Here is a 25,685-nt window from a genome sequence, read left to right as displayed (position 1 = left end):
TTTGGTCTATTTTAAACAATAACGCAAATCACTATTACTGTAGGTTAGTCTCTGTTATTTTCCAACAATTATCCAATTTACTTAAAAGAAATTTCATTTGCATTTTAAAATATATAGTTTTACAAGGTATAAAATCTGTCTTGTCTACATACATTTCACACATTCATTGTCATTGTTCATTGTCTTGAACAAAGGCTATTTTGAAAATATAAAGCAAGCAGCTGAAAAATGGTTACAGTCCTTAAATGGCCCCCGTGTCTTTAATAGGACACCCCTGCTCTAATAACAGATACAACTGTAATTAGAATTCATTTGTAAACCTATTTTTTATTATGTGTGTATCTTGCCTGTGTAGAAAAAAAATTCTATTCATATCTCATCTATTGACTTATTTTTGAATTATTTTGCTGCTAAATATCAGTGCACTATTGCTACAATGCAAACTTACGCCAGTCTCCAAGCTCTACCTCGTAAATAGTTTTGCCTTTATATCAAAACATTCTTTTTTTCATCTTATTTTATCTATTCAGTTTTAATTACATATTTATCCTAGAGTGTCACATGTTGTTGTAAACAACGTTCATTATATTGTTTTAATGACGGTAAACACAATTCTAATTCCCATCAATACAAATCAAAATTCCCTTAAATGTATTACTGATTAGATGAAGTATCTCTTCATATAGGGGCTTCCTCTAACTATTTTTGTCAGTTATTGCAAAGTTCCATATTAACAATAATAAAGCCTTGACCAAATACCCAAATCACACTCACATGACACCCAGTGGATAAAGCAATCGAGTTGGTTTCTGTTATTATTTTTAGATTGTATGCTTTGTTCGTTTCAGAGCCCTTCACATCTACTTACCCATCAGGCAGTTTTTTTACGACATCATCCACCCAGACTACAGTCCGGTGTGTGACGTTTACGCCCTCATGTTTCTCATCGATGTTGTCAACTTCATTGTGACCATATACGGATACTGGGCCTTTGGGGTAAATACTTGACACATTTTTCATGAGAATCACGTGTATTTCTTGTGTTTTCACCTTATAATAGTCCATGAGGTGTAGGCTGCGTTGGTTTAAGACATTTGCACTGGGGCCGAAGAAAAAAAAATAGCAGTTTGATGTATTTCATTTTTGTGATTTCCCAGAAGAAAGTCGTAAATCCAGTAAAACAGTACATAAGGAACATCGATAACATTAGGCAATCCATATTTTCTCAGTTGCATTTACCTGCAAATTTTGTTTTTCACTGTCTGTTTGTTAACAAAGGGAGTCTTTCATCCAATTTGTTTTGAAACACACAAAATATCTACAAATAAAAACTCTAATTAGGAGTAACGGCAACGTCATATCTTTTTAGGCACTAAATTTGATCTTTTACATTGAAAAAATCAATGCAATAGGGTTGTTTCAGAAGTGTTTTATTGCACGAAGTTTAATGTTGTGATAAATGAAATAGATTTTTTAAAAGCATATACAGAAAAATACAGCCAGCTATTTGAATGTTGGCAATGAGCGCAAAATTTACTTTTTATGGGGGTACACAAAGGCACACAGGCTAAGAAATCCAGGTGAGTGCAATTGTATTTCCTTACACAAAACGTATATTTTAAATAAAATAACTTTGGGTTGGGCAGTTCCACAAATATTCTCTGTTTAATAAATGGTAGTCAGCATTTACGGCTAAAGAGGGTGGTTTGGAGTGGCACGTGGCTCTGGTGATATACAGTGGACATATTTAAATCTGCGGGTCATTGTTTGTTAAGATGTGGGTCATTTTTTTTTCTTATGCTTCTCTCAGCATTGTCTTGCGGGGCCGCATGAAATCCGTTGGCAGGTATGATATGGCCTACGGGCCATAGTTTAGCGACCCCTAGAATATGCTTTCTTTATTAGTACACCATCAGATATGATTTAACGCTTTGGAAAATGTGGACAAGATAGTTGTTGTTTGGAGTGATATTGAACTGCATGTTATTTTTGGTCATCTATACATTTAGAAATACTCTGCAGCGGCTGATATCACAGAGTCCCTGTCTGAGGACCAAGTCCCAGAAGCCTTCCTGGTCATGTTGCTCATCCAGTTCGGTACAATGATCGTGGACCGAGCCCTCTACCTGAAAAAATCTCTGTTTGGGAAGTGTATATTCCAAGTGGTGTTGGTGTTCGGCATCCACTTCTGGATGTTCTTTATCCTACCCGGAGTTACTGAGAGGTCAAAAGTGTTTTGTTCAAATCGTTTGGAATGAAGAACAACTTCTAATGTCCTATTTTCTGTCTTGTGTTCTGCACACAGGAGGTTCAACCGCAACCCCGTGGCCCAGTTGTGGTACTTTGTAAAGTGTATTTACTTTGGCCTGTCTGCGTACCAGATTAAATGTGGCTACCCTAATCGCATTTTGGGAAACTTCCTCACCAAAAACTTCAACTACCTCAATCTCTTCCTCTTCCAAGGGTACGCAAGTGATTGTTTTTTCATTTACTGGAACGTTTAAGAACGTATGGCTCTTGAGACAAGTATGGCTCTTTTCATGAGGACTTCTGGTTCTGAGAAAAAAATGAGGCCTGTAATAATCTTCTCTGAATCACTACAAATTTAGTATATGTGAAACTGAATCAACATAGTAAATACTTGGTTCGGTCCAGAACTACAGTGTACGGTCACGCTGTTACACCTTCGGACCCCGTTTTGGTTGTACGTTTCCATGGAAATGAGGAGGAAACTCATTAAACAATGATTGTTCACTGTTAAGACACTTTAGAATGAAAACGCAAGGAACAAACTGTAAACACACGAAAATGCCAGCCAAGCACCGAGAGCAATTCATCTTGGTGAACGGTAGGGGTGGGCGAATCTCTGCACACATAGCGCACTCTCTTTTCTCTCTTGCCCAGCACCCTCTGTACCAGTTATGGCTCTTTTCATGAGTACATCTGGCTTAAAGATAAAATTCACGATTCTAGCGCATTTGGGCCAGAAGTGCAACATTGTGTTTTCGCACTAGCTGGAAGGAGCGCTACTCGACTCTGCTTTCTACCATTTCAAGCGTAGTTTGCGCAAGTTTTTAAAAAAAGACAATTGGAAAACCATGCGCTTGAGGACTATTAAGTCGAACGTTTGTAGATTACAGTGTTTTGTAACATTACTACAAAAGAACTCTGTTCGCATCTTCCTTTGAAACAATTATTTACGACAAGAACGACAGCCACAATGAACCTCAACAATCTGAAGTAACTACGTGAGGGAGATACAATTTAATTTGTACATTTTTGGATATGGGACAAAGGATCTGGCATTATCATTATTTCAGATTTTTTGGGAAATCATCAAATGTCACAGTGAAATAAAATGTGAAATTAAATTAGCTTTTGTCTGCAGAGTGGGTTTGAAATGAAATGAAATGATCTGCATTTATATAGCGCTTTTCAAGTGAAGACTTCCCAAAGCGCTTTACAGTGTGCTTCACATTTCCCAATAGCGGCCGTGCAGCCATGTAAGGCGCTAACCTGCTTATTGGGGGTATTAGGGGTTCAGTGTCTTACCCAAGGACACTTCAACATGTAACACGGAGGAGCCGGGATTCGAACTGTGATCTCTTGATCCCGGTGGTTTTGTTGAATTTTGTCTTAACATATATGGTGTGGCCCTGAATTATTTTTTATATATATCTTAATATTTTGCTTTCGTGGCTTTTTGAGTCAAAAGGTTCCTGACCCCTGGTTTAAGAAATACAATAAACACATGATACAATATATAGTATTTTATTTTGCTCTTACCTCTCTTAGGTTCCGCCTGGTCCCCTTCCTGACAGAGTTAAGGGCTGTGATGGACTGGGTGTGGACAGATACCACTCTGTCCTTGTCCAGCTGGATCTGCGTGGAAGACATCTACGCCAATATATTCATCCTCAAATGCTGGAGGGAATCAGAAAAAGTACGTAAAATACAATGTGTCTATTCAAAGCATTATGAAGTACGAAAATAACTTAAAGTACATATGAAATAAATATGTCACGTCAAACTTTAATTGATAAAATAAAATATCCAAGTTTTTGGTATTGTGGGTGAAATGAGAACAGATTCTGTAAAATACGGCATTTCAGTACTGATACCATGTAATATAATAATATAATAATATGTAATATGCTAAAAACAAATCAAATGGGGCCTTATAATAATCAGGAACTAGAAGTTAAGTATAATAAATTGCCATTATTTCAACGATTTCAAGGTCGTTTTATATAACGTGGTATTGGTATCTGGCATATGGATCTATGACTCAACGGTTAAGTTTTAGTATTGGACTGAAAAAAATGTGGTCTAAAAAAATCCCCACTTATATATAATAGATAATGAATCAAAGAAAAACTGATATCAACTAAGTAATAAGGAGCAGGGGTCTCCGAATTAAAACCTTAGGGCCAGTTGGGGCCCACCAACCACTTTTCAGTTACTGGCATAGTATACTAAAATGATATTTGTTCCGAAAAAGTGTTTTATTCAGTAATCACTTTTAACTCATTTAATGCCAGGTTATTAAAAATGGGTCGTTAATGTCTGAACATAAAAGTTTTTGTTGTTAAGTCCATAAAATAAACTTGGAAAGAAAAACAAGAATAAACAAGACTAAGGTTTGGTCTTCTTGGTAAATAACTTTTAGAAAACAACAACAATACTAATAACATGGGGCAAAATAATGCTGTCTCTCCTCAATTCAGGACAATATTGTTTTATTTATTTGCATTTTTTTCAGCAGTGTTCTTAAAGCGTCTGTTTTAAGAACAACATAATAAAATACAAAATGAAACACAACAGAATAAAAATAATTATAAGTTAGTGTGCAAATGCAGAACAGTTTAGATCCAGTGTTGGGCGGGTAACTGAAAAAAGTCAGCTGTTACAGTCACTCAATGCTTCATTTAAAAAGTAATTAAGTTACCCTACAGATTACTCACACCAAAAAGTAGCATGTTACTCTCAAAGACAATCCATATCCATGTTGTCTCTGAGCTTCAAACCATCTGAAGAACGCCATTTCTGGGTACTGTCCGACACACTTTTTTCTTTTTTTTCATAGTGGATTGTAAAAGTTTAATATTTTTCAGATAAAAATACAGAAATTAAGCACACGTTTACTGTGAATTCTTTGCTGCCTACATTTGCTCCATTGAATTTCGGTTGGTTGGTATCTACTGTATGAGCCACACCACCTTTCCCACGCACTGCCTACCATTCGTTATTGGTGACACACAACCTAATATGAACATATAAACTGAATCCCTGATTGAAGTATTTTATTTTATAGCTGTAAATTCAGCTTGGTTGCTAGTATGTACGGTAGGGAGAATATTTTCATGACAAGAAATTCGGCGTCCTCATACTCTGTGCTTGAGACGCCACTATTACTGTATTTAGTTGTGTGTTGTATGTGAATATAAACACGCCCGACCTAGAAATGATGTTGCTAACGGAGATTGTAATCCATGACATACATTTAATGAGTAGCGGAAAAACACAGTTACGCACCATGTAGTAACGACGAAAAAGTTACAAAATGTTATTGAAAACCTGTTATAGTACTCATTACCAAGAAAAGTGTGTCTCAGGAACATTGTAATGGCCCTGGGGAAGAAGCTGTCTCTGAGCCTGTTTGTCTTAGTTTTGAGGGACCTGTCGCGCCTACCAGAGAGCAATATTGATTTGAATAACATGCAAAAATACAAACTTTAATAGCAAGGTTAATTTTTATAAAAAAAAATCATAGGTCAAGAAATTTGTATTTCATTTACATTCATTACACCTTGGAATCCCTTCTTACATCGGCGCCATGTTCTTCCAGCATCCTACATGCAGCCACGCTCTGCCATTTATCACTGGCCCTCGCTCGGTCAAATATTAAACGTTGGGGCTTTAACAAACTGCTTTTGTTTTGGACTCACCTTTTGATTGATTACCGTTCCAGAAATTCCCTCATCCACCAGGGCAGAAGAAGAAGAAGGTGGTGAAATATGGCATGGGTGGACTTCTCATTTTTGCTCTGATCAGCATCATCTGGTTCCCGCTGCTCTTCATGTCTCTTGTCCAATCAGCAGCCGGCGTCACTAACCAGCCTGTTGATGTCTCCATTCAACTCAGCATTGCTGGATATGAGGTCAGGAAGAATTTTTGTCCCTGAGAGCCGAAATGTAAATATATGTTTTTTTTTGTTTGTTTTTTAAAGAAAACTATTGTAAGGAATTTGGTGTTGCTAATCTGTAAGTATCAAGCCTCTGGGATTGATTTCAGTATGGTACATCACCGCTAATTGGTAGGAATGGCTTTGATCAGATCTTTGTCCTCACACCAAACTTCCTTTTTCCAGCGAATGAGAGCGAGACTAGCAAGGCATAGACAAACGAACAACAGAGCTTCAAGAGAGCTTTTTCCTTTCAAAAAAAGATGTCTAAGTCACATCGTCATTGTCAGGTCAGAGGGAATGACGTTTAGTGCACATGCACATGAATGTGATCACGACGGTGACTGAAATCATGTGATCACATTACCGGAACCATTGGGCGCTGGAAAGTGCTTGCAATGTTCATGCATCGTTCATGCATGAGTTCAGTGTTTTTGCAATAAAACGATATTTCGCAAGCAAAGTGCCCTTATGTTTGAAGCATTGCCTAGATATTGGCGGTAACACAGATGCAAAAAGAGTTCTCCTTGAAATGCATCCTTTTACATAAAAGCCGTATTTATTGAAGTTTTCTCAGAAATTAGTATTTTCAAGGAATTTTAAATGTTTATCTGTTTTTACTAAACAATGGTAAAAGCTAGAAAAATACTGTTTTATATGTCTATGTCTGTATAGCTACAGAACAAAAAAATTCTCTTGGCCTCTGAGAATGAGTCAAAATGACAACATTGCTCCAATAGTAGTTAAATGTTTGTATAGTCAATTAGTGTGCAAGGACATTCATAATTGATTTTGTTGTGTCTACGACATCACAAGTTTTATCATCCCTGTGTTTACAGCCTCTGTTCACCATGAGTGCCCAGGAGCAGAACCTGGTTGCATATTCGGAAGCAGCCTTCAACCGACTCACCAAAGTCTATGCAACATACCCTGTGAGATGATCAGGAAAGGAAGTATCTGCATGAACAACTTTTTTGGAGACTTTGCAAAAAGTCTAGCTCCAAAGTGTTTAAAAAAAAAAAAAAAAAAATCAGAATACTAAGTTTAAAATTTTAAAAAAAGAGAAATATGATTGAGGATATTTTACAATATATCTTAAGGGACAGCATGTTTAATTTGACCACTAGCTGTCGCTGAATTGTGTAGTGAAACTGAAAACGAGTGCTAAAAGCACAAGGAAGAATCCAAACATTGAATGCACGAGGAGACCAAACCAAAAATACAAAAACGAATCTCTTGGTCTAAGATTCTTTTTTTAAACTACATGTTTTTTGATGGATTTAGATCAATATATTTTTTAATAATATCTTAGAAAAATAAGAAATGGTAATAATAATTGTACAGTAGGAAAAATATGACTTGGTATTTTAAGATTTACTGATAGCCCTATTTTTTGTAAAAAAAAAATAGTTTATATTATAATAGATTTTTGTTATTTGAAGTATTTTTCTTATTCTACAAAAATAATACATTTGAAATACTATGAAGTTAATTACCATAACAAAAACCAGAATATAATAATAAGTGAAAGCAAAATTATCAACTGGAAGAACAATCTTTTTTTTTGCTGTGCAGTCAATTATTTTCAGAAACAAACAAACAAGTTTTTGTCCCAAATGTTTTAAAACGTATTTTTACCTCCTATCAAATCGGTTCTGTTGCATTGCATGCAATTTTAACCAAGAAAGCTTTTCATCTTTTCCGCAAACAGGATGAGTTAAACAGTGCTAACAGGAAGTGAATAGATCGAAACTAGAAGAAACTTTCACACTCACTTTCACATAATCAACAAAAAAAATGGAATGGCATTTTCATAGATTTAAGGAAAGCTTTTGACACAGTAAATCACAATACTCTATACAACCTTAAAACGACCTAAATTTGGAATATGAGTAATCTCTTATCACTGAGTAAAATCACATCTCTTCAATAGATCTCAATAAATACAGATTGGCGACAGAAATTCAAGTCTTATGAGCATTAGCTGTGGAGTCCCTCAAGGCTCTGTGTTAGGAACATTATTGTTTTTACCGTATATAAATGACTTGTGTAATGTACCATATACAAAAAAATATATTCTATTTTCTTGCTAAATAAACAGCCACAAACAAAACATCCTCTGTATTAAAATTACTGTCTAGTTTTGACCGAAGCTGTCAATCAAAGTCTTCATTCAACAGTGTCTATTATACTGTACTGTTTGTTGATGCATTAAGTGTAGGTGCAGAATACATGACTGAGAATTTTCTGTATGTCTCCATTGAAGTCTGCAATGCAGTTTATAATGAACTATGAGGCCGAAGACATTATTATTGCAAAAATCAAGAGCGATGCCAGCCTGCTTTGGAGCATCAGCCCGGCCAGTCGGCAAGCCATGATTGACGAGCTCAGCAACTCTCCTCATTTATACATGACGCTACGCTGGACGCTGCTCAGGTCAGGCTGATTGCTTGCGTATATCTATAGTTTTATGGTCGGAGTTAACATGTGCCAATGATGGCTATAAATGTCAAATTTCCACATATGCCTGCTGTGATTAAGTCAATTTCAAGATTCTGCTATACGTAATTATAATTGTCAGTTTTAGGTGTCTTATTTATTATTGTGTCCCTTTTTGTTTTTTAGAAACGCCTCCATATCAATGAATGCGGAGACGGTAGGGGAGCACATAGTGAAGTTTAAAGACAAGGCCTTACAGGAAGGAATAGTCCACATGCTAAAAGGCAACAGCAGCCAACACGTGTGAGTCACAGTTAATGCGAATCAAGTGTTTGGGGCAACAAAATCAGTCACCCTTTTTCAACTGCCAGAATTAGAAGTGGTTTAATATTGTGTGGCGTCTGGGCGTTGATTCAGGTTTGAGTCTCACACTTGCGCTTGAATTTCTCTCATGCACAGGAGGGACATGTTTGTGTTTAAAAAGACAGGTCAAACACGCTCACTATTGTGCCCGATAGGATGCTCCATGTCCTGCTGTGCGCTCAATTCAACATCCGGGGTTCCATGAGAATTAAGTATCAAGAACTGAAGAGAGCAGTTCTGTCTAGTTTTATTACAATGAAACAAAATAAGGAATAAACTGAATATTCTGGCCTTTTCATTGACTCCTGCCCTAACCCGTGGTCCCCCGTGGGAATGAAAACCTTTGACCAGTATACATGTAAGCTTTTGACTTGTAATTCTGGGACCATTTCAGTAATATTATTGAGCTTGTTTCATAAAATGAAATGATCTGCATTTATATAGCGCTTTTCAAGTCAATGAAGACTTCCCAAAGCGCTTTACAATGTGCTTCACATTTACCCATTCACACACACACACACACACTCACACACCAATAGCGGTCGTGCAGCCATGCAAGGCGCCAACCTGCTTATTGGGGGGCATTAGGGGTTCAATGTCTTACCCAAGGACACTTTGACATGTAACACGGAGGAGCCGGGATTCGAACTGCGATCTCTTGATCCCAAGACGAGCGCTCCTGAGCTACTGCCAAACCAAACTGTTTGACTAGTATGTTCTAAAGCGTTTCAGTACTGTTGATGAACATTGTTTACTTGTGTTTGTGAGCCAAAATGTTTTATCATTGTGTATGCAAGCTTTTGACTTGTGTTTATGAAACTGTTTCATATGGTTAGTGAGCTTTCCTTTCTTAATGACCACAAACTTTTACCAGGTTGTATGCAAGTGTTGGACAAGTAAGTATGTAAGCTTTTTAGATGTGTTTGTAAAACCATTTGAGTACTGTCAGTGAGTGTGTTTGAACTACCTTCATCAAAACCAATATTATGTATGAGTGTTTTAAGTCCAAGTGTGTGAGCAAATCCTGAACTATGGCCAATACACCACCCCATAGTCTAACTAAGCTGTTCTCTCTCCTGGTAGGATAATTCACTCTCTGCTGCCCAAGTTCCTAAGGGGTCCTAAAGGACCAGAGTCCAAAATGGCAACCAGGATGGATGTAGGTTAGTTGATGTTTTTTTTAAATATAGATTGGTGCCCAGTTAAATATTGCATGGTGTGCTTTATTTTATTTTATAGTGTGACATATCCATAAATAATTATTAGTGATTATCACAGATTACATTTTTATAATCTTGATTAATCTCATCAAAGTTCTGGAGGTATTGTAACAGAGCCAATTTGTATCATTTATTATATTTGTTATAAAAATGTGTTTTAAAAATAAGGTTGCCAGTCTACCTTAATGACTATTTAAATGTATAACTCTTAATAGGAATAAAAGAATATATGAGTTAAATTATAATTATAAATTTCCTATTTTACAATATTAGTAAAAATACTAGTAAAAACAATATTAATGTAAATTGGCAAAAATACATTTCCTAAAGTATAAAAATGCATTTAAAAAAAAATACTTGTAGGTGGAAAAAATGAGAAGAAAAATGTTGTGGATTGTTCACTTTTGAGTCTCCATACTTTTTGTTCTTACACGGGCTTTTTAGCACTTATTTTCAGTTGCACAACACAATGTAGGGATATCTAGCGGTCAAATATTTCACAGGAAATATAATATTCATCTCATTTATAGTTCCTGATTTGGAAATGGCTACTTAATGGCAGCTGAATTACCTGATATTGTCGCAAGCTCTGATACCTTAAAATAACGCTGGTGTCAGCACATATACTGATACTTAGTTTCATGACTCAACAATCCCCAGTGCAAGGATCTCCAACATGGCACCCTTGGGCACCAAATAGCCCCCTAAGAACACCTCAGTAACCCACAGACTGGTTCTAAAATAGCTCACCACTTCTTGGTCATTGTGTTTTTTTCTCCTTTTCAAATTGTTTAGTATATTTAACCCTGCTTCCAATAAATGACCTGACAATAACAAAGTAACATAATAGTAATAACGAAAGTTTTAATTTCATAAATGTTCATCAAACTGGTAGCACTTTGGGCTAATTAGTAACAAAAAGTAGCTCTAATGGATTATTAGTCTGAACAGCCTTTTAAGACTTTATATGATTTAGGGCTATACAAATAAAAATGACTTGACTGCATTCCAACTAAAAACACTCAACTTTCTTTTGTGACTGCTCACTTAAACCATGCATTTGCTACAAAATTGGACAATTTTGTTTACAGTGAAACTGTTTGTGTATCTCAAAGGCCATACTGACCGACCGGAACTGCTAGATTTCTACAGACCCTTGTCAATCAGACTCCGAAAAGACAACAGCACTTCAAAGAAGGAAGCCAGCCAATGGTGGATGGTACAGGAGTGCATTCCGACACTTGTCTGGTCTGACCACACATGTGATAGCATTGAAATTGTGGTGTTCAGTGACAAAGTCAGCCCATCCAGTCTGGGATTTTTGGCCGGACATGGGTAAGTTAGGTCAATGAAAAAGCTTCGAACTTTTGACCTTGGTTAAAAATTCCTGGTATTAAAGCAGTGTTTCCCATACATGGCGAGATTTTGGCCAGCCACCAGTCTCATAAACCTGTATTGTTAAAAATAAGATAGTATTTTTAAATATGTATAAATGCAAAGTCAATCAAAATATCTTTTAGATTTATTACAAACGATCGCAAATGCCATGGAATGTATGTAGTCTATGTATCTTTGTCGGTCAGAAGGAACCTTGGGCTGTCAGTTTCATAACTAGTGCATTTATAAATATAAATGTGTCCATTTATCTTATTGGCTTTGCACTAAAAATGCTCCAGATCAATACATCTGAATTTAAAATGTACATTTTGTTCTGGGGGAGCACACCCAAGGACCTCCAGGCTGTCCACCCACCAGGGTCTCACAAAAATCTATGGGAAACACTGGGTAAAGAATAGAAATTTAATCAAATGTATATGTGATGAAATACATGCAAAGGTATGAATGCCACATCTCACTGCAGGATTGTAGGCCTCTACATGTCTGTGGTGCTGGTCATCGGCAAGTTTGTGAGGGAGTTCTTCAACGGCATTTCACGTTCGATCATGTTTGAGGAGTTGCCATGTGTGGACCGCGTCCTCAAGCTGTGTACGGACATCTTTGTGGTTCGCGAGACAGGAGAGATGGAGCTGGAGGAGACACTCTTCGAGAAGCTCATCTTCCTTTACAGGTCCCCCGAGACAATGATCAAGATGACCAGAGAGAAGGACAGCTAGACTTGGAACCTTCTGCGGACTATCATTGAAGGACTCGAAAAACTGTCACGCACTTCACTTTCAATACAAATGAATAAATGCTTACTTGATTGCATGCATTTCCCATTGGGACTGAAACCTAATAGCGAACTTTTATATGTTGTAGACCAGGCGTTCCCAACGTGGCGCGCACGGGCATCAGCTAACCCCTTAAGAACACCTGAGTAGCCCACAGACAGGTTCTAAAAATAGCTCATCAATGATGGGTCATTGTGATTTTCTAAGAAATTTGATTTATAACTTGCATGATGTATTAATAGTTGGCTAATAGTTTTAACTCTACATCTACAAATTACACAACCTGGTTAAAACGTGATACGTTATTTCAGATGTGCGTTCAAACTGGTAGCCCGTCACACCCATACGAAACAAAAAGTAGCCTTAGCTTCAAGAATGTTGCTAACCCCTGTTGTAGACTATGTTAAATTGACAGCATTTTTAAAACAAATGAAGGAAATTCAAGTAAATACATATGTCTTAGAGTAAATACAATCAATGTTATATGGAAACTTGGTCCAAATAAAACGTTGCTCAATTCCACCCTCTTATTATTAAAGTAAAAACATATGAAGGCTTTGTCTGCTGGTTTTAAAATGTCTTTGTCTGAACTACTAAACTGCAAGTCGATACATTTTAACGTTTTCAAGAAATGATATTTCTTGGTAGGTTTTATTTTTACAATAGCCTAAATCAAAGAGATGAATCCGTTTTAGCATGAATGCACTTTAATAGATCTTTAGTCACAAATAATGGGGAGGGAATAGCCGTTTTGTTTGACCTGGTCTCTTCCGGATGTCATATCATTCCCGGTCTTCTTTTCAGACAGCTTCAGGAAAAATTTCTCTACATTACAAGAACACATCCTGCACAGAGGGAAATAAAGGACAACATCGTTAAAAACACTCTAGAATAAGAAACACAAATCTAAAGTCGTGCCAACAATTTGAGGCCAACTTGACCAGAAACACTTTGCATAAAGTGCAGTTTTAAAAAGGCCTTAAAATGTATTCACACAAACTAAAAGAAATAATTTGGTCGAAATAAGAAATGATTGGGTAATGCCAAAAACAATATTTGATGGTAATCCCAACAGACATATTCAAAAGCCACAAATGCAAAAAGTGTAACAAAATCTCTTTATTTTATGTTAACAGTTAGTACTCCATTTTTGTTATCAAAAAAAGTAAGACTCACAGGACACAGTTGCAAAATCAAGAGCTGGGATTGGTTTGTATTAAGAATCGACCAATAAGGGTTTTTCAGGGCTGATACCGATTATTGGTACTAAGAGGCCGATAACTGATACTTGGATCAGATATTCATTTGAAGCAAAAGCTTAAAAATTGGCGCAAGACATTTTAATAATATTTGTTATAAATTTGAATAAAACTTTAATAGCACTCTGAAACCTTTTACATTTGAATTTCAACAACCATGACTTGTTTTTCACTTCCACATGATTAATAAGTGTGGAATTCCTTTGTAGTCTCCCAAAGCCACACAACACATTGGTATTACTTTGCAAACAGTATATAAGAAATTGCTTGATTTTTTGGGGGGTTTAGTTTTAACAGAAAATGTGATTTCGGAATTGGCTGTAAATTGGCGTACTAAACAACAGAAGATTCAGAGGGTTTGGTAGCACTGTTTGAGGATCACATTTATTGGTAATTTTCCCTTAAACCTAGTGGTTCCCAAACTTTTCTGTACTACAGAACAGTTTAATGATTGACAATATTCTCGCGGCAGGGGCCTACAGTTACATTGGTAATAATAACGATAATAATAAGCCTAAATTTACAGTGAAATCACTAGACCACTAGGGATGTAGTTGACAAGAGGAAAGGCATTTGATTTTATCTCTTCAACATATTACTTTTACTCACGGAAACATGTTGTTGAACACCTGGGGCATGATTAAATTATAATATTGATATAGATACATAGTCAATTTTTGTTCGGTATTACTTTCATATCTAAACATGGTGTCAGCAATCTGAATTTGTGCTACTCTCTGCTGCCATCTCCTGGCCTTACAAATTAATGATTGCAGCTTCAGTCAGCTCATTCCTCAAATATGTTTCTCCTTTGTCATCTACGTCGCTACTGATTATGATCCGGTGCTCTGACCGTTGCGATTTGGGTTAGGTTCGCATTGCATCCAATGGCGTGAAAACGTGGTCGTGATATCTTTCGACTTTTCAATCGTAGCTCAAATAAAGTAATATACCACCGTAAAGCCTCAAACTTTGACTTATTTTTTGGGTAAAAAGAAATGTACATTATATAAGGTATGACCAAAAATAAAGGAAACATTTTTTTCTTTCTTTGCGGCCCAGTACTAGTACGTGGCCTGGGGGTTGCTGAGCACTGTCGTAATCCATTCATAAAATATAATAATAATAATTACCAAATAAATAAAATTTCCTGTTATGTCTGAAGTTTTGATTACGATTAAGATTAGGGCGTGGCAGGAGCTCAAGAAGTACAGCAGTCCCCTTGGGACCAAAGTTCGATTACCGGCTCTTCAGAGTTAGGCGCCTTGAATGTCTGACTCCACTATCGGCATGTGAAAGGGCAAAGTGTAAAGTGCATTATAAAGAGTTCTGGAGTTCCTCGGTAACTGAATAAAGCGCTATATAAATGCAGTCCATTGACCATCAAATTCACACAGAACTAGGTAATTTAAGACTTATTGTACAGTTGAATTATTTACTTTATTGACAGATTTTGATAGTGTACCAAGACGTTGTTCATCATGAATAGAGTAAGATCACTTAGGAGTAAATACTAAATGCCATACTTAAGTTTTTTTGATGGTGTGCTCAGGTATTAATCATTTAGAACTTAACATAAAATGTATATACCGTAATCAGTGACCAGGAGCGAAAAAAACGTGTCTTAAAAAGTGAACTTACATGCCGTTTTGGGTTTGACTACTTTGACGCTGACTTCGGCTGCCTTCATCGCTTCACTTTTCACCTGCGGTTTGAGGGCGGCCCGCACCGCGTTGGCGCAGATTGCCGAGAAGCGGATGTAACTGCACGGAGGAGCCATATTGTATTTATTTATTTATTCAGCCAGTATAAACCATAAACATGATATATACAAGAAATCATTTGACACACGAACACTCAACAATGATCAAATAATAGATTTAAAAGAATAAAAATAATACAGTAAAAAGATATTGTAGTGTATAATACAAGGTAATTATATAGAATAGTTTAAAAAGAAAGAATATGTAAATAACAAGACTAGAGTAGAGAATAGAGGGCTCCGCGCTTTGTGCTAAAAATAGTAACACGGCTACGTGCCGCCATCTTGGAAGTCTGTCGATTACAAGCAGTGATAGCGAGAGGAGCAAATATTTACTCAGTTTGTCTATTTATTTACTCAACTAGCTTCGCTTGTGTACGGATTTTGTCCATCAACACTATGGAAAACTACGCGGAGAGTTTAGACAAGCAAGCACGCGAGCGGTACGCTGCGAAGTTGCATTTTATTGGAAAATTGGATCCCTACAAAATTAAAAACACGCACTGGAAGTCTGATCCCGATTTGTTGCCGTGTGTGACTTACATCGAACTTGTTAACTATCTTATTTTCCACCCAAGTCCCTTTTGTGAACTGAAGGATTTTCAAAATTACAAAAGTATGGAAGCCTACGACAGATTTGTGTCTGGTTGGGTTCGGGATGTGTCTGTGCACAGAAGCGAAGGTGATGAAAACAAGACTGTGAAAGGGAAAGTTCTACATTCTCAGAGTTTGTCTCAGCCAAGTTTACAACCATGGATCATTGTTGACAAGTCATCATCGATTCTGTGTGCCCATTGCAACTGTGTTGCAGGTTTAGGGGAATGTTGTTCTCATGTTGCTTCCCTTTTGTTCTATGTTGAACAACCCGGGAAAGGCAACGCTTCTCCGAACGGCGCACCGGTGGCTAAGTTAGCTAAGCTTTCGGGGGCTTTAAATCCTCTATTGACGCGAGTTGACTGAGGAAAGGAGACTCTCTTTCCCTAAAACCGCGTTGAATTTCTCCACCAAAATAGTGTACGAATGAGAAACGGAGTTTTGTTCGGTTTTTAAATGTCGTTTTCGGCGAAATACCTCACATATATGTTATAAAAGTAGTTTGGGGTCGTCGAGCTGTTGTCATGAAGTACACATGTCCCATAACCTTTTTAAAATTTATTTCTACATCATAAATAATTCAATTCACCTGTCAGAAAGTGGTCAGAACAAACACGAACACAGTCAAGCTTTGGCAAATTCGACCGATTGATAGCTGCCAGCCACATTCGTCTTCGCCGTTCACTTTTCTCCTGAGCTTCAATCCCCTGATCGTAAACACACTTCGGAAGTCTAAAGAAGCCCTTCCCACCCTTTTCCCCTCGGCTACAACAGCCAACAATAACGCACATATTCGGCATTACAATGTAGAATCTAACTGGTTCGCTGAACAATAACAATGAAGTGAAAAGCTTTGTGGACTTCCAAAATGGGCGCCAGCAATGCATTGTGGGTAATCTTGGGACCTCGAAGCACTCTATAGGTCGGAGGAACGCCGTTGGCACAATAATACTATACATAATAACCTATATCAATTCCTGTTGAACATACAGATAGCGAAAGGGTAAACACTCTCTTTAAGACGTGAAGTCTTGCTCGCAATGGAGCGAAGACGGCGAACTGCCCCGGCAGGTAATCAAAGTACCTGCGCGCAGGGTGACCGGGATCGTCTATAATTTTTAGTGTCCGTTTTCTTTCTTTCTTATAAACAGCTGCTCAAATCAACAATAAAAAAAACAGCAAAGCAAATGTGATTACTTGGGTGGATAACTAGCGTTACGATCAGCTGCAGCTAGACAAACCGTGAGCATGCGGATAAACCGACTTTATTTAGCATTAGGAAGGAAGGTAACGACTAAATACTCAAAAAAACACACAAACCATGACGCTAAATCTCTTCATACACCAACCCAAACACTAAAACTATAATTCTCGACCAATTCCATTGTTCATTTTACCTGATTCCTGCTTGTCTCCAGTATGCAACCATTTTAGCCTTCTTGAGTTCTGTAGCCTCTTCAGCTTCAAGGGCAGGACGAGGGAATCAGTCGCATGCGTGATGACGTCATTTAAAAGCGTCACCTACTCTGTTTCAGACAATCCCACTCGTACGCATAAAGGTTTATAATGTTTTTGTGTAAATAAACGATAAATAAAAATACAAAAACATTGTATGTGATGAGAATGGGTCCATACTTATTTCAATACAAAATAAAGAGTTATTTGTAAAGCACTTTTTAGGCAACAAATTCAACTCGAAGTGTTGTATGAAAACATTTAAAGGGACAGTGTTTAATATTTAGTGCCTTTATGCTGTACAAAATATTTCAATCAGTAAAATACAATAAAATTATTTCAATACTAGGCAAAATATTAACTATCATAGCAATGTCAATTTTTATTGAAAACACAAATCTTAGGTCGAGAAATGTGTATTTCCTTTACACAGTGGAATCTCCTACCAAGGTCTCCGCCATGTTTGTTCGTTCCCAAGCCGCTACGCTGTGGCACTGGCCCTCCCTCGTACCTGGCAACACAGTGCCATCTAGTAATCAAATATTACACATTTTAGCTTTAATGTAAAATAGGAAAAATAAAAACCATTTCCCCTTTCCCCATCCAACCTCAAATACACAGATACAAATACAATTTTAAAAAGTTCCGCGATGTTGACTATTATATCAGTTAATACTTATTTTCTTATACTTTGTATTTTTATTTTTTTGCAAGTAATAATAATAATAATAATAATAATAATAATAATAATTTCCTTTGTATTGTCATTCTTTTGTAACAATGTGGGGTTTTTGGGGTTTTTAAGGGTTATTGATCTATCTTCGTTATTCATTATCCATTATCCGTTATCGGTCAGTTCATAATACGCTACAAAGCCTAGGAGCCGGGACTCTTACTCTCAGCCAAAAGGCCAAGCTAAGGTCCTAGCCCTAAAGCCTTGCTGCGATCATTGCGAATGCACCGTTCCCGGAGGTACTGCAATACCGGGCCGATGCGTGGAGTGGACAGAGCAAGCTCAAGCTCTTATTCCATCTCCAGTCCAAGAAACACAGCCAATGTACACAGAACGAAATGTCGATACACCTGACCCGTTGTAGAATATTACCCTTGAGTCCAATTTTTGACCACCGGACCAACCTCTAAAGGTACGGCACAATTTGTGTGAAATCAAGGGTGTAGTTTTGGCATGGACAGAGGGGACTTGTCTCCACCATGTTCTAGCAATCATTTTTTGATACCACCAATATTATTTGATCACTTCAAAGATACAGTACATTGTGTGATATTTGGCTAATAGATGGCACTGTATTGTCTAATGCGAACAAAAATCTGTGCCAAATGAGCACAGTGTAGCAGCAAGATGCAGATGTAGACTGAATAACAAAGATAATTTAAGTAAACAAGTTGGTTTTATTAACTGACTTGATCGGGGATAAAATATGCAAGTGTACCGTGACAATTCAAGCAATCCACGATGACGTTGTCGTCGGATACCAGTGATCGAGACAATCCGGATTAGAGCCAAAATCGTCAAAACGAGATCAAATTAGGAAAATACATTCAAAAAATCAAAAATCAAAAAATTAAAAAACGATCTTGTTTTCTAAATCCCTGTACAAAAATTGTTGTACAGAAATGTATAAAATACAGGGGACAGGTACAGTATTTCATAGGATAATATTGACCGACAACTTTTGTTCTCAAGATGTGGTTAGCGCTTGTGCGGCACAGTTCATGTCATGGGAACCTGTCGTGGGTTCAAATCCAGCTCCTGCTTTCTGTGCGGAGTTTGTATGTTCTCCCCGTGCTTGCGTGGGTTTCCTCCGGGCACTCCGGTTTCCTCCCACATTCCAAAAACATGCATTTCAGGTGAATTGGCCGGTCCAAATTGTCCCTAGGTGTGAATGAGCGAATGAGTTGTCTGTCCCTGTGTGCCCTGCGATTGGCTGGCAACCAGTTCAGGGTGTCCCCTGCCCACTGCCCGATGATTGCTGGGATGGGCTCTTGTTCACAAACATTACCAGGCAATGTAAGACGATATATTACATCGCCAACAGCACTCGTCAGGGTGAGATCCTCCATCTTCTGCACTGTCGACGCCATGTTGGAAATCAAAGTAAGCGGTCTTTCTCCCGTGATTACTCGGGCACGCGAGCGCTCAATAATCACTGGCCGTTCAGAAGCTAGCGATAGCTCGCGATAGCAATCACTCACTCTCCTGAACACGCCTCTGATAGCCATAAAAGAAGCTCATTGGTAAAACAAAATAAAATACACGACCGGTTTGAAAAAGAAAAGTAAAGAAAGGAAAAGAAAAGAAAGGGTGTAATGTAAAGTAAAGTTAAAAGAAAAATAATTCAAAAGAAAAGAAATAAAAGAAGAGAAAAGAAAAGTGAAAAACGAAAGAAAAGAAGAAAATATGATTCAAGTGTCTACCGCGAGAGGGAGTCTGTGAGCTGGGGAGGCTGTCTACGAGTGTTGTCCGTTCTGACCTTCAGTTCTTGGGTTTTTCCTTTTTCCCTGGTTGCGGTCACACTTGTGCCATTGCCGCCCGGCTCCCGAGCTCTGACGGACAAAACTGCCCCCTAAAATGAAGATCTGGACGTCAGAGCACATTTTCAAGTAAGTCTTTTGTCTATCTTTGTTTCGCCACATTTGCTACAGAGTCAATCATATACGTAGACCCACTCAAAATATCGCAGCTCCCTTTCAACTTGAAGAAAGCTAGCTACATAAGTTCATCGTGATTGCTTAACGCCATACTGTAGTTAAACAGAACATTTTTCCAAATGATGTCTGATCCTGTTTTCTTAACTGTTGCTGTAGTTTCAACCAGTCGTGTTTAGAAGGTTCGAGGTCAATTTGAAGAAAACAGAAACTCAATGTTAGCTTTGTTCTGCAAGCATTATACTTTCAGTTTTTGACATATGATATTTTAGTGCATGAAGAAAAAGCACCCCTCAACTATAATGTTGTTCGTGTTATGATTTGTTCAGGTTTCGCCTATCAATTTAGAATCTGACATAACTCGTATTACGTAACATTCTACCTGCTATGCCGTAATGATAGCAGCGTTCCCCATCTCAACAGGTAAACTGTTGGCGGACTATGAAATCATCGAAATATTTTAAATTGTGTGATTATAGTGCGTATTTTAATAGCAGCTAATCTCTGTGTTCAATTAGATTCGCATATATTTGCAAATTACAGTACAGTACTATACACTTTCCTCACAATGGTGACGCGCAATCGGTGGAGGCAGAGGCTCCCCTGTCATGAATGGAAATACAGTTTACTCTTTATATATATATGAAATTGTATAATACATATTTAAAATGAAATGTTTTTGAGATGAAGTGTTTGAGGAGTATGTTAGGAGTGACGAAATCGGATAGATTGAGAAATGAAATTGTGAGAGACAGAACTGGAGTAGTAGTGGAACTGAGCAAGCGTGTGGATAAAAGATTACTCGGTTGGTTTGGACACATGGACAGGATGGATGAGGAGCGAATGTTGAAGAGGATCAACAGAGCTGAAGTAAATGGAAGGAGACCAAGGGGAAGGCAGAGATTGACGTGGATGGATAGTGTTATGAGTGCACTGAAGAAAAGAAAGGGGGGGATTATCTCATGTGCGGTCCCATCTCAAGGTTTCTTCATTTTCCTCATGTTGAGGCTTTTCAGTTTTTCCTTGCCCTCATGTAGATTTTAGATCGGGGATGGTGTAAAAATAGTCTGTGGTTTGCAATAATTTGTGGTCTGTGCAGCCCTTTGAGACTTCTTGTGATTAAGGGCTATACGTTCAGACAAACATAACTTGACTTGAATCGGTATGTCATCCATTACTGTGCTGAAGGTCTGTATATTCTGTGAGGCATGCACTATTCCTGCCTCATAGCAGAGGGTGATAGGAAGACCAATTATTTGGATCCACGCACACCTCAGCCCCAAACAATAGAATTAGTGATAGCGTAAGCATGCTAACAGCAATTCAAGCTATTCAGTAATTTTTTTCTCGTCACATGGCACTTTTTTTTCATAATGGAGAATTACCTATCTATTGAAGCTTTTTTTCAAAAGGAGCAGGAGCAGCATGCATACCTTATTTATGAGTTAAAGTAAGACAGTAAAACATGTTTATATGCTATAGAGCATGTGTTGCTGTTCCTGGTCTGCCAAACAAATGATCAATGTTATGTAGGGTCATTTACCGCAATTCTCTGCCTCACACATTCACCATCACTGAAAGTAAACAATAATAATAATACATTTTACTTCAAAGCGCTTTTCAGTACACCAAAGTACACATAATATCAAGAAACAATGAAACAAGAATAAAACATGGAAAATTAAAAACAAAGTTAAGTCGAAAAAAAGGAGGGGTATGTTAGGAGGTGTGTTTAGATTCGGGATTTGAAGGTGGAGAGGTTGGCAGAATTCCGGAGGTCAGGTGATAATGACATGAATAAAAAATGTGAGATTTTTCCGTGTCCGTAATTCATATCATAATCTCCACCCAATTTAACAGCCACCCATGGGAGACGGTGACCAAGGCTGCGATGCAGAAGTACCCCAACCCAATGAACCCCAATGTGTTTGGTGTGGATGTTCTGGACAGACGTGTGGACTCAGAGGGACGGTTACACAGCAAGCGACTACTTAGCACAGAGTGGGGTCTTCCTGCAATTGCAAAATCCGTATGTTCATTTTTCCAAAACTTTCAAATAAGTTTTGTATAGTCCCGTAACATGCGTCCTTTTCACCTGTGCAGATTATTGGATTAACAAGAACGTGCACTTATGTCCAAGAACATTCAGTGGTGGACCCAAGACAGAAAACCTTTCAGCTCAAATCTACTAATGTGAGTTTTCACTGACATATCTGTAAATTTTAATCTGAAGCAAAGATGGAATTTAAAATCTTGTTTATTGCTTCTCATGGAATATATGACATTTATTGAAATTTTATTGTAGGATGTTTGTTATCAGTAAAATGTAATTAACCAAACCATTTAACATCGTGAATTATCAACCTGGTTATACTGAAAATCGAAATTTCCAAATTTTCCATGACAGCACTTTGATATTCACCTGTACACTCACATTCAAATGTTGCTAATTCTTAGTACTTTTGTTATGCTAAATATTCGTAGAACATTGGGTCCTTGCGCGACAATACATTGTTTGCACAGTATTTTGGCTTGCTACGAATACTTTTTAAAAAAAGATTTTCCATCCAAAAAAATTGGACTGCAAACTAAAGGAAAAACATGAAAAGGTTAGCGGATGTAAATGAGGAGTTAATTAAAAAAACTTTCCTGCATAATGATGCATACACAAAAGGACTTTTCACTTCAGTAGTTGAGCAAATTGCTAATACATTATGTCCCCAAAGTAGCACCAACAGTGTTTAGTTTGAATTTGGTTGTTTTTAACCCCTGGGGCATCAATCAGTTTTTATTAAATTTTTGCGAACTATTTAAAGAAAGCGTTTTTTAATACCTACTTGTTTTGGTTAGATTTCCTTCACTAACCTGGTTTCTGTGGACGAGAAGCTGACGTATAAACCTCATCCGCAGGATCCCGACAAGTAAGTTCTTCCGTCTCGATTGTCAATACTTACCAAAGCACGTTTAATTTGACTTCATTTGAGCTCAGAATGGTTTTTGATAAAGTTATAGTTTAGTGGACACTCAAGATAAGGAGAGAATACATCAATGCATTTTGAACGTGCAATGAGAACAGGAGTTCACTGTACAAAATCCTTAAGATAGGAATGGTCCAATGTGTTCTTACGGGTCTCTCTTCAGCTTTTTATTTTATCAAATATCCTAGGTTAGAAAAAGCAGATCGGGACTAAATGGTGTGGGAATCAAAAAACATCCACATTTTTGACCCATAATGACAATGCCGTTCAGTTGTAAACCGTGCCTACAAGTCAAAATAACAAACAAAAGTGAGAAATAGTAGTCAAACTAAAGTCTCATCCTTACCAAAGTCCCAATGTGTGACCAAATGGTTTTGACATCTTCAAACTCGATAATGAATGCGAGAGTGCTTCTGGATAGGAAGGATCCAAGCAAGGACAAGTCGCAGAAAACAAACCAGTTGGCATTTTTTTTAATCAAATATCAGAGAGGCCTAATCCGACAATCCCCCTATTTGAGAGGCCTTGACCAAACTTGAGATTTCATATTACATGCTTTAGGTCCAACAACTCAGGTTCTCTTGAGTTAGTGATTTGACTCAACAAGTTTTTCTAAGTTCCCAAAATTGTGGTTATACGATACCCAGTTTTCATCAACAATTAACGGATCATCATAGGTAAGCTCTTAAGCATGAGTCTGACCTACAAATCAAGTCAGTTCGGCCCAAAATGTGAATCATTACATTTTGATTTTTTTTTTAGGCCCGACCTTACCTCTAGTGCCTCTCCCCTATTTCTTCTTACTCGGGGAGGGGCATAACAGAAAATAATTGACAAACACTGCACCACACAAGTTTTCATCAACAATTAACTAACCATTAGCTTATTTCTCCAATATAACGTTGTGTTTAGTGACTCATTGAAGGTATTGTTTCTGCTGTTGACCAGGACAGTGCTTACGCAAGAGGCTCTAATCAGTGTAAAAGGTGTCAGTCTGAGCAGCTACCTGGAGGGCATGATGGCCAACACCATGTCTGTCAACGCTGGCAAGGTGAGAATGACCTAGAACTCAACACATCTTCCTTATCTTGTTTGCAACCCCAGACCATTTTTCTCTGACGTTTTCAGGGTCGAGAGGCGATGGAGTGGGTCATTCGACGCTTGAACACCGAAATTGAGGAGTTGGCGGCGACGGCCCGCAGTACCATACGCTCGCCAATCGTAGCGGCTATCGCAGATAAATGATAATTCGCCTATACCTTATATGAACTGAATCCCATCCACAATTGTTGGTGCACCTCGTCAGCCAGAACAGCCTTTCCGAACATGACCATGGAAGTTTGAGTGTGTGTAAATGAAAACAAACAGGGGAAATTGTCGTTTTTGACTATTTTCTTTGCACTGAACCTCATCAAACATGTCATAAAAGCACTGTAAACCACTGTTTTCATCTTCTGACGTCTCTGTGTGGTTGTAGAGGCTGTTCCAGAGCAGGTACCCGGCTTGATTCTTTGTTTTTTTCTCAGTGCCATTTATAAGTGTTAAAAGTGGTTTGTTGGTTTCAACTAACATGGTATGTCCCTGAGATGGCCTCCAATTCCACTCAGATTGTGTTCTTTTACTGCTTCATCACGCTTGCCTTCAGTAACAATGGTTAGCCCCTGGGTTATGCAGGTGTTCTTAAGTTTGTGGTCAGTAACGGCAAGGAACATGCTTTACACACAAATAGTAAGAAAAATCACCTTTGTGTTGCATACTCTCAGCAGCCTTTTTTTCAATTGCAGCCTCAAGTTTTGTTTGGAATATGAAGGTCTTTGTTACTATCGTGAACTATGATGCTTTTCATTTTAGGAACAACTACTGTAAATAGGTTTATATTTAAATGATGGGGTTACATTCCGAGAATGTGAAGGCAAAACTAAAAGAAAAAACACAGTAACATGGTTTGAAAATAAAATGATGCCATTGTTTCATAATGGTGGTGGAAGTGGTTGGCTTGTACTTTTTGTTCTATATAACCTGTTGATCCCTTATTATTATTACGGAGGTTTTAGCATAGATGAATGGGCCTCATGTGAATATGAAAGCAGCACTGCTGTCTGTAATCAAATCCGATTAAGTTTAACGTCTGTAAAACCTTTTCCACACAATAGAACTGCACGAGCAGCTAACAACTGTTGTTCCACATTAGTCTTAGTTTAACATTAATAGCTAAATGAAGCTGCTATTAAGCAAAAACAATTTAAACACAATTGGCAGAATAACTACTGACTGGAAATTTAGCATATTGTGTGACTTTCATTGAAAAACTATGGCATTTGGGCAGAAATCTCCATTGAAAGACATGTATTTACCAACTAAGTTAGACCACTGGAATTAACATATAAAAACATTGATAGCACATAATGGCAGTCAACTCGAATACATTTTCTCTACATCCACATTCCATGCCTGCTCTAGTCTAAAGGAACTTCTCTACCAATTATTGCATTTGTGGGATATGAATTACCCTGAGAACTCCACCTGTTTCTCGGGGGGTGGCCATTTTGTCATTTGCAGTCACAGGAAGTTGAAAACATAGTTACTCATGCCT

At 37.7% G+C, this 25,685-nt stretch overlaps 3 protein-coding genes across 3 annotated transcripts in view; 2 read left to right on the top strand and 1 right to left on the bottom strand.

Moving 5' to 3' along the window:
* LOC148369956 (piezo-type mechanosensitive ion channel component 2) overlaps window positions 1-12,894 on the top strand; it is a 71,339-nt gene extending 58,445 nt beyond the window's left edge. Inside the window, exons 46-56 of the mRNA XM_088329834.1 lie at window positions 849-996; window positions 2,010-2,224; window positions 2,306-2,464; window positions 3,796-3,943; window positions 5,972-6,160; window positions 7,024-7,116; window positions 8,451-8,620; window positions 8,810-8,926; window positions 10,070-10,149; window positions 11,322-11,541; window positions 12,068-12,894. Of these exons, the coding sequence (XP_088185960.1) occupies window positions 849-996; window positions 2,010-2,224; window positions 2,306-2,464; window positions 3,796-3,943; window positions 5,972-6,160; window positions 7,024-7,116; window positions 8,451-8,620; window positions 8,810-8,926; window positions 10,070-10,149; window positions 11,322-11,541; window positions 12,068-12,320 (1,792 nt within the window). The 3' untranslated portion in view covers window positions 12,321-12,894. The remainder of the gene's footprint in view (window positions 1-848; window positions 997-2,009; window positions 2,225-2,305; window positions 2,465-3,795; window positions 3,944-5,971; window positions 6,161-7,023; window positions 7,117-8,450; window positions 8,621-8,809; window positions 8,927-10,069; window positions 10,150-11,321; window positions 11,542-12,067) is intronic.
* Window positions 12,895-13,066: 172 nt separating this feature from the next.
* On the bottom strand, window positions 13,067-17,546 carry atp5f1e (ATP synthase F1 subunit epsilon). The gene is made up of 3 exons (XM_088332202.1): window positions 17,390-17,546; window positions 15,278-15,399; window positions 13,067-13,222 (listed from the first exon to the last, which is right to left on the bottom strand). Coding segments are annotated over exons 1-3 (156 nt in total). The 5' UTR covers window positions 17,422-17,546; the 3' UTR covers window positions 13,067-13,220.
* A 2,348-nt stretch (window positions 17,547-19,894) lies between these two features.
* Window positions 19,895-25,079, top strand: LOC148369954 (PRELI domain containing protein 3B-like). Its single transcript, XM_088332201.1, has 6 exons — window positions 19,895-20,069; window positions 21,975-22,143; window positions 22,218-22,307; window positions 22,965-23,035; window positions 24,041-24,143; window positions 24,221-25,079. The coding sequence occupies exons 1-6, from the start codon at window positions 20,038-20,040 to the stop codon at window positions 24,335-24,337; spliced, it is 582 nt and encodes a 193-aa protein (XP_088188327.1). The 5' UTR covers window positions 19,895-20,037; the 3' UTR covers window positions 24,338-25,079.
* Window positions 25,080-25,685: the final 606 nt, after the last annotated feature.

The sequence above is a fragment of the Urocampus carinirostris genome, chromosome 3, assembly GCF_059441175.1.
Source record: "Urocampus carinirostris isolate Australia breed hairy pipefish chromosome 3, RoL_Ucar_1.0, whole genome shotgun sequence".
Lineage (NCBI taxonomy): Eukaryota > Metazoa > Chordata > Actinopteri > Syngnathiformes > Syngnathidae > Urocampus > Urocampus carinirostris.
The sequence above is the reverse complement of the archived record's forward strand: the minus strand, read 5'-3'. Positions and strand labels throughout refer to the sequence as shown.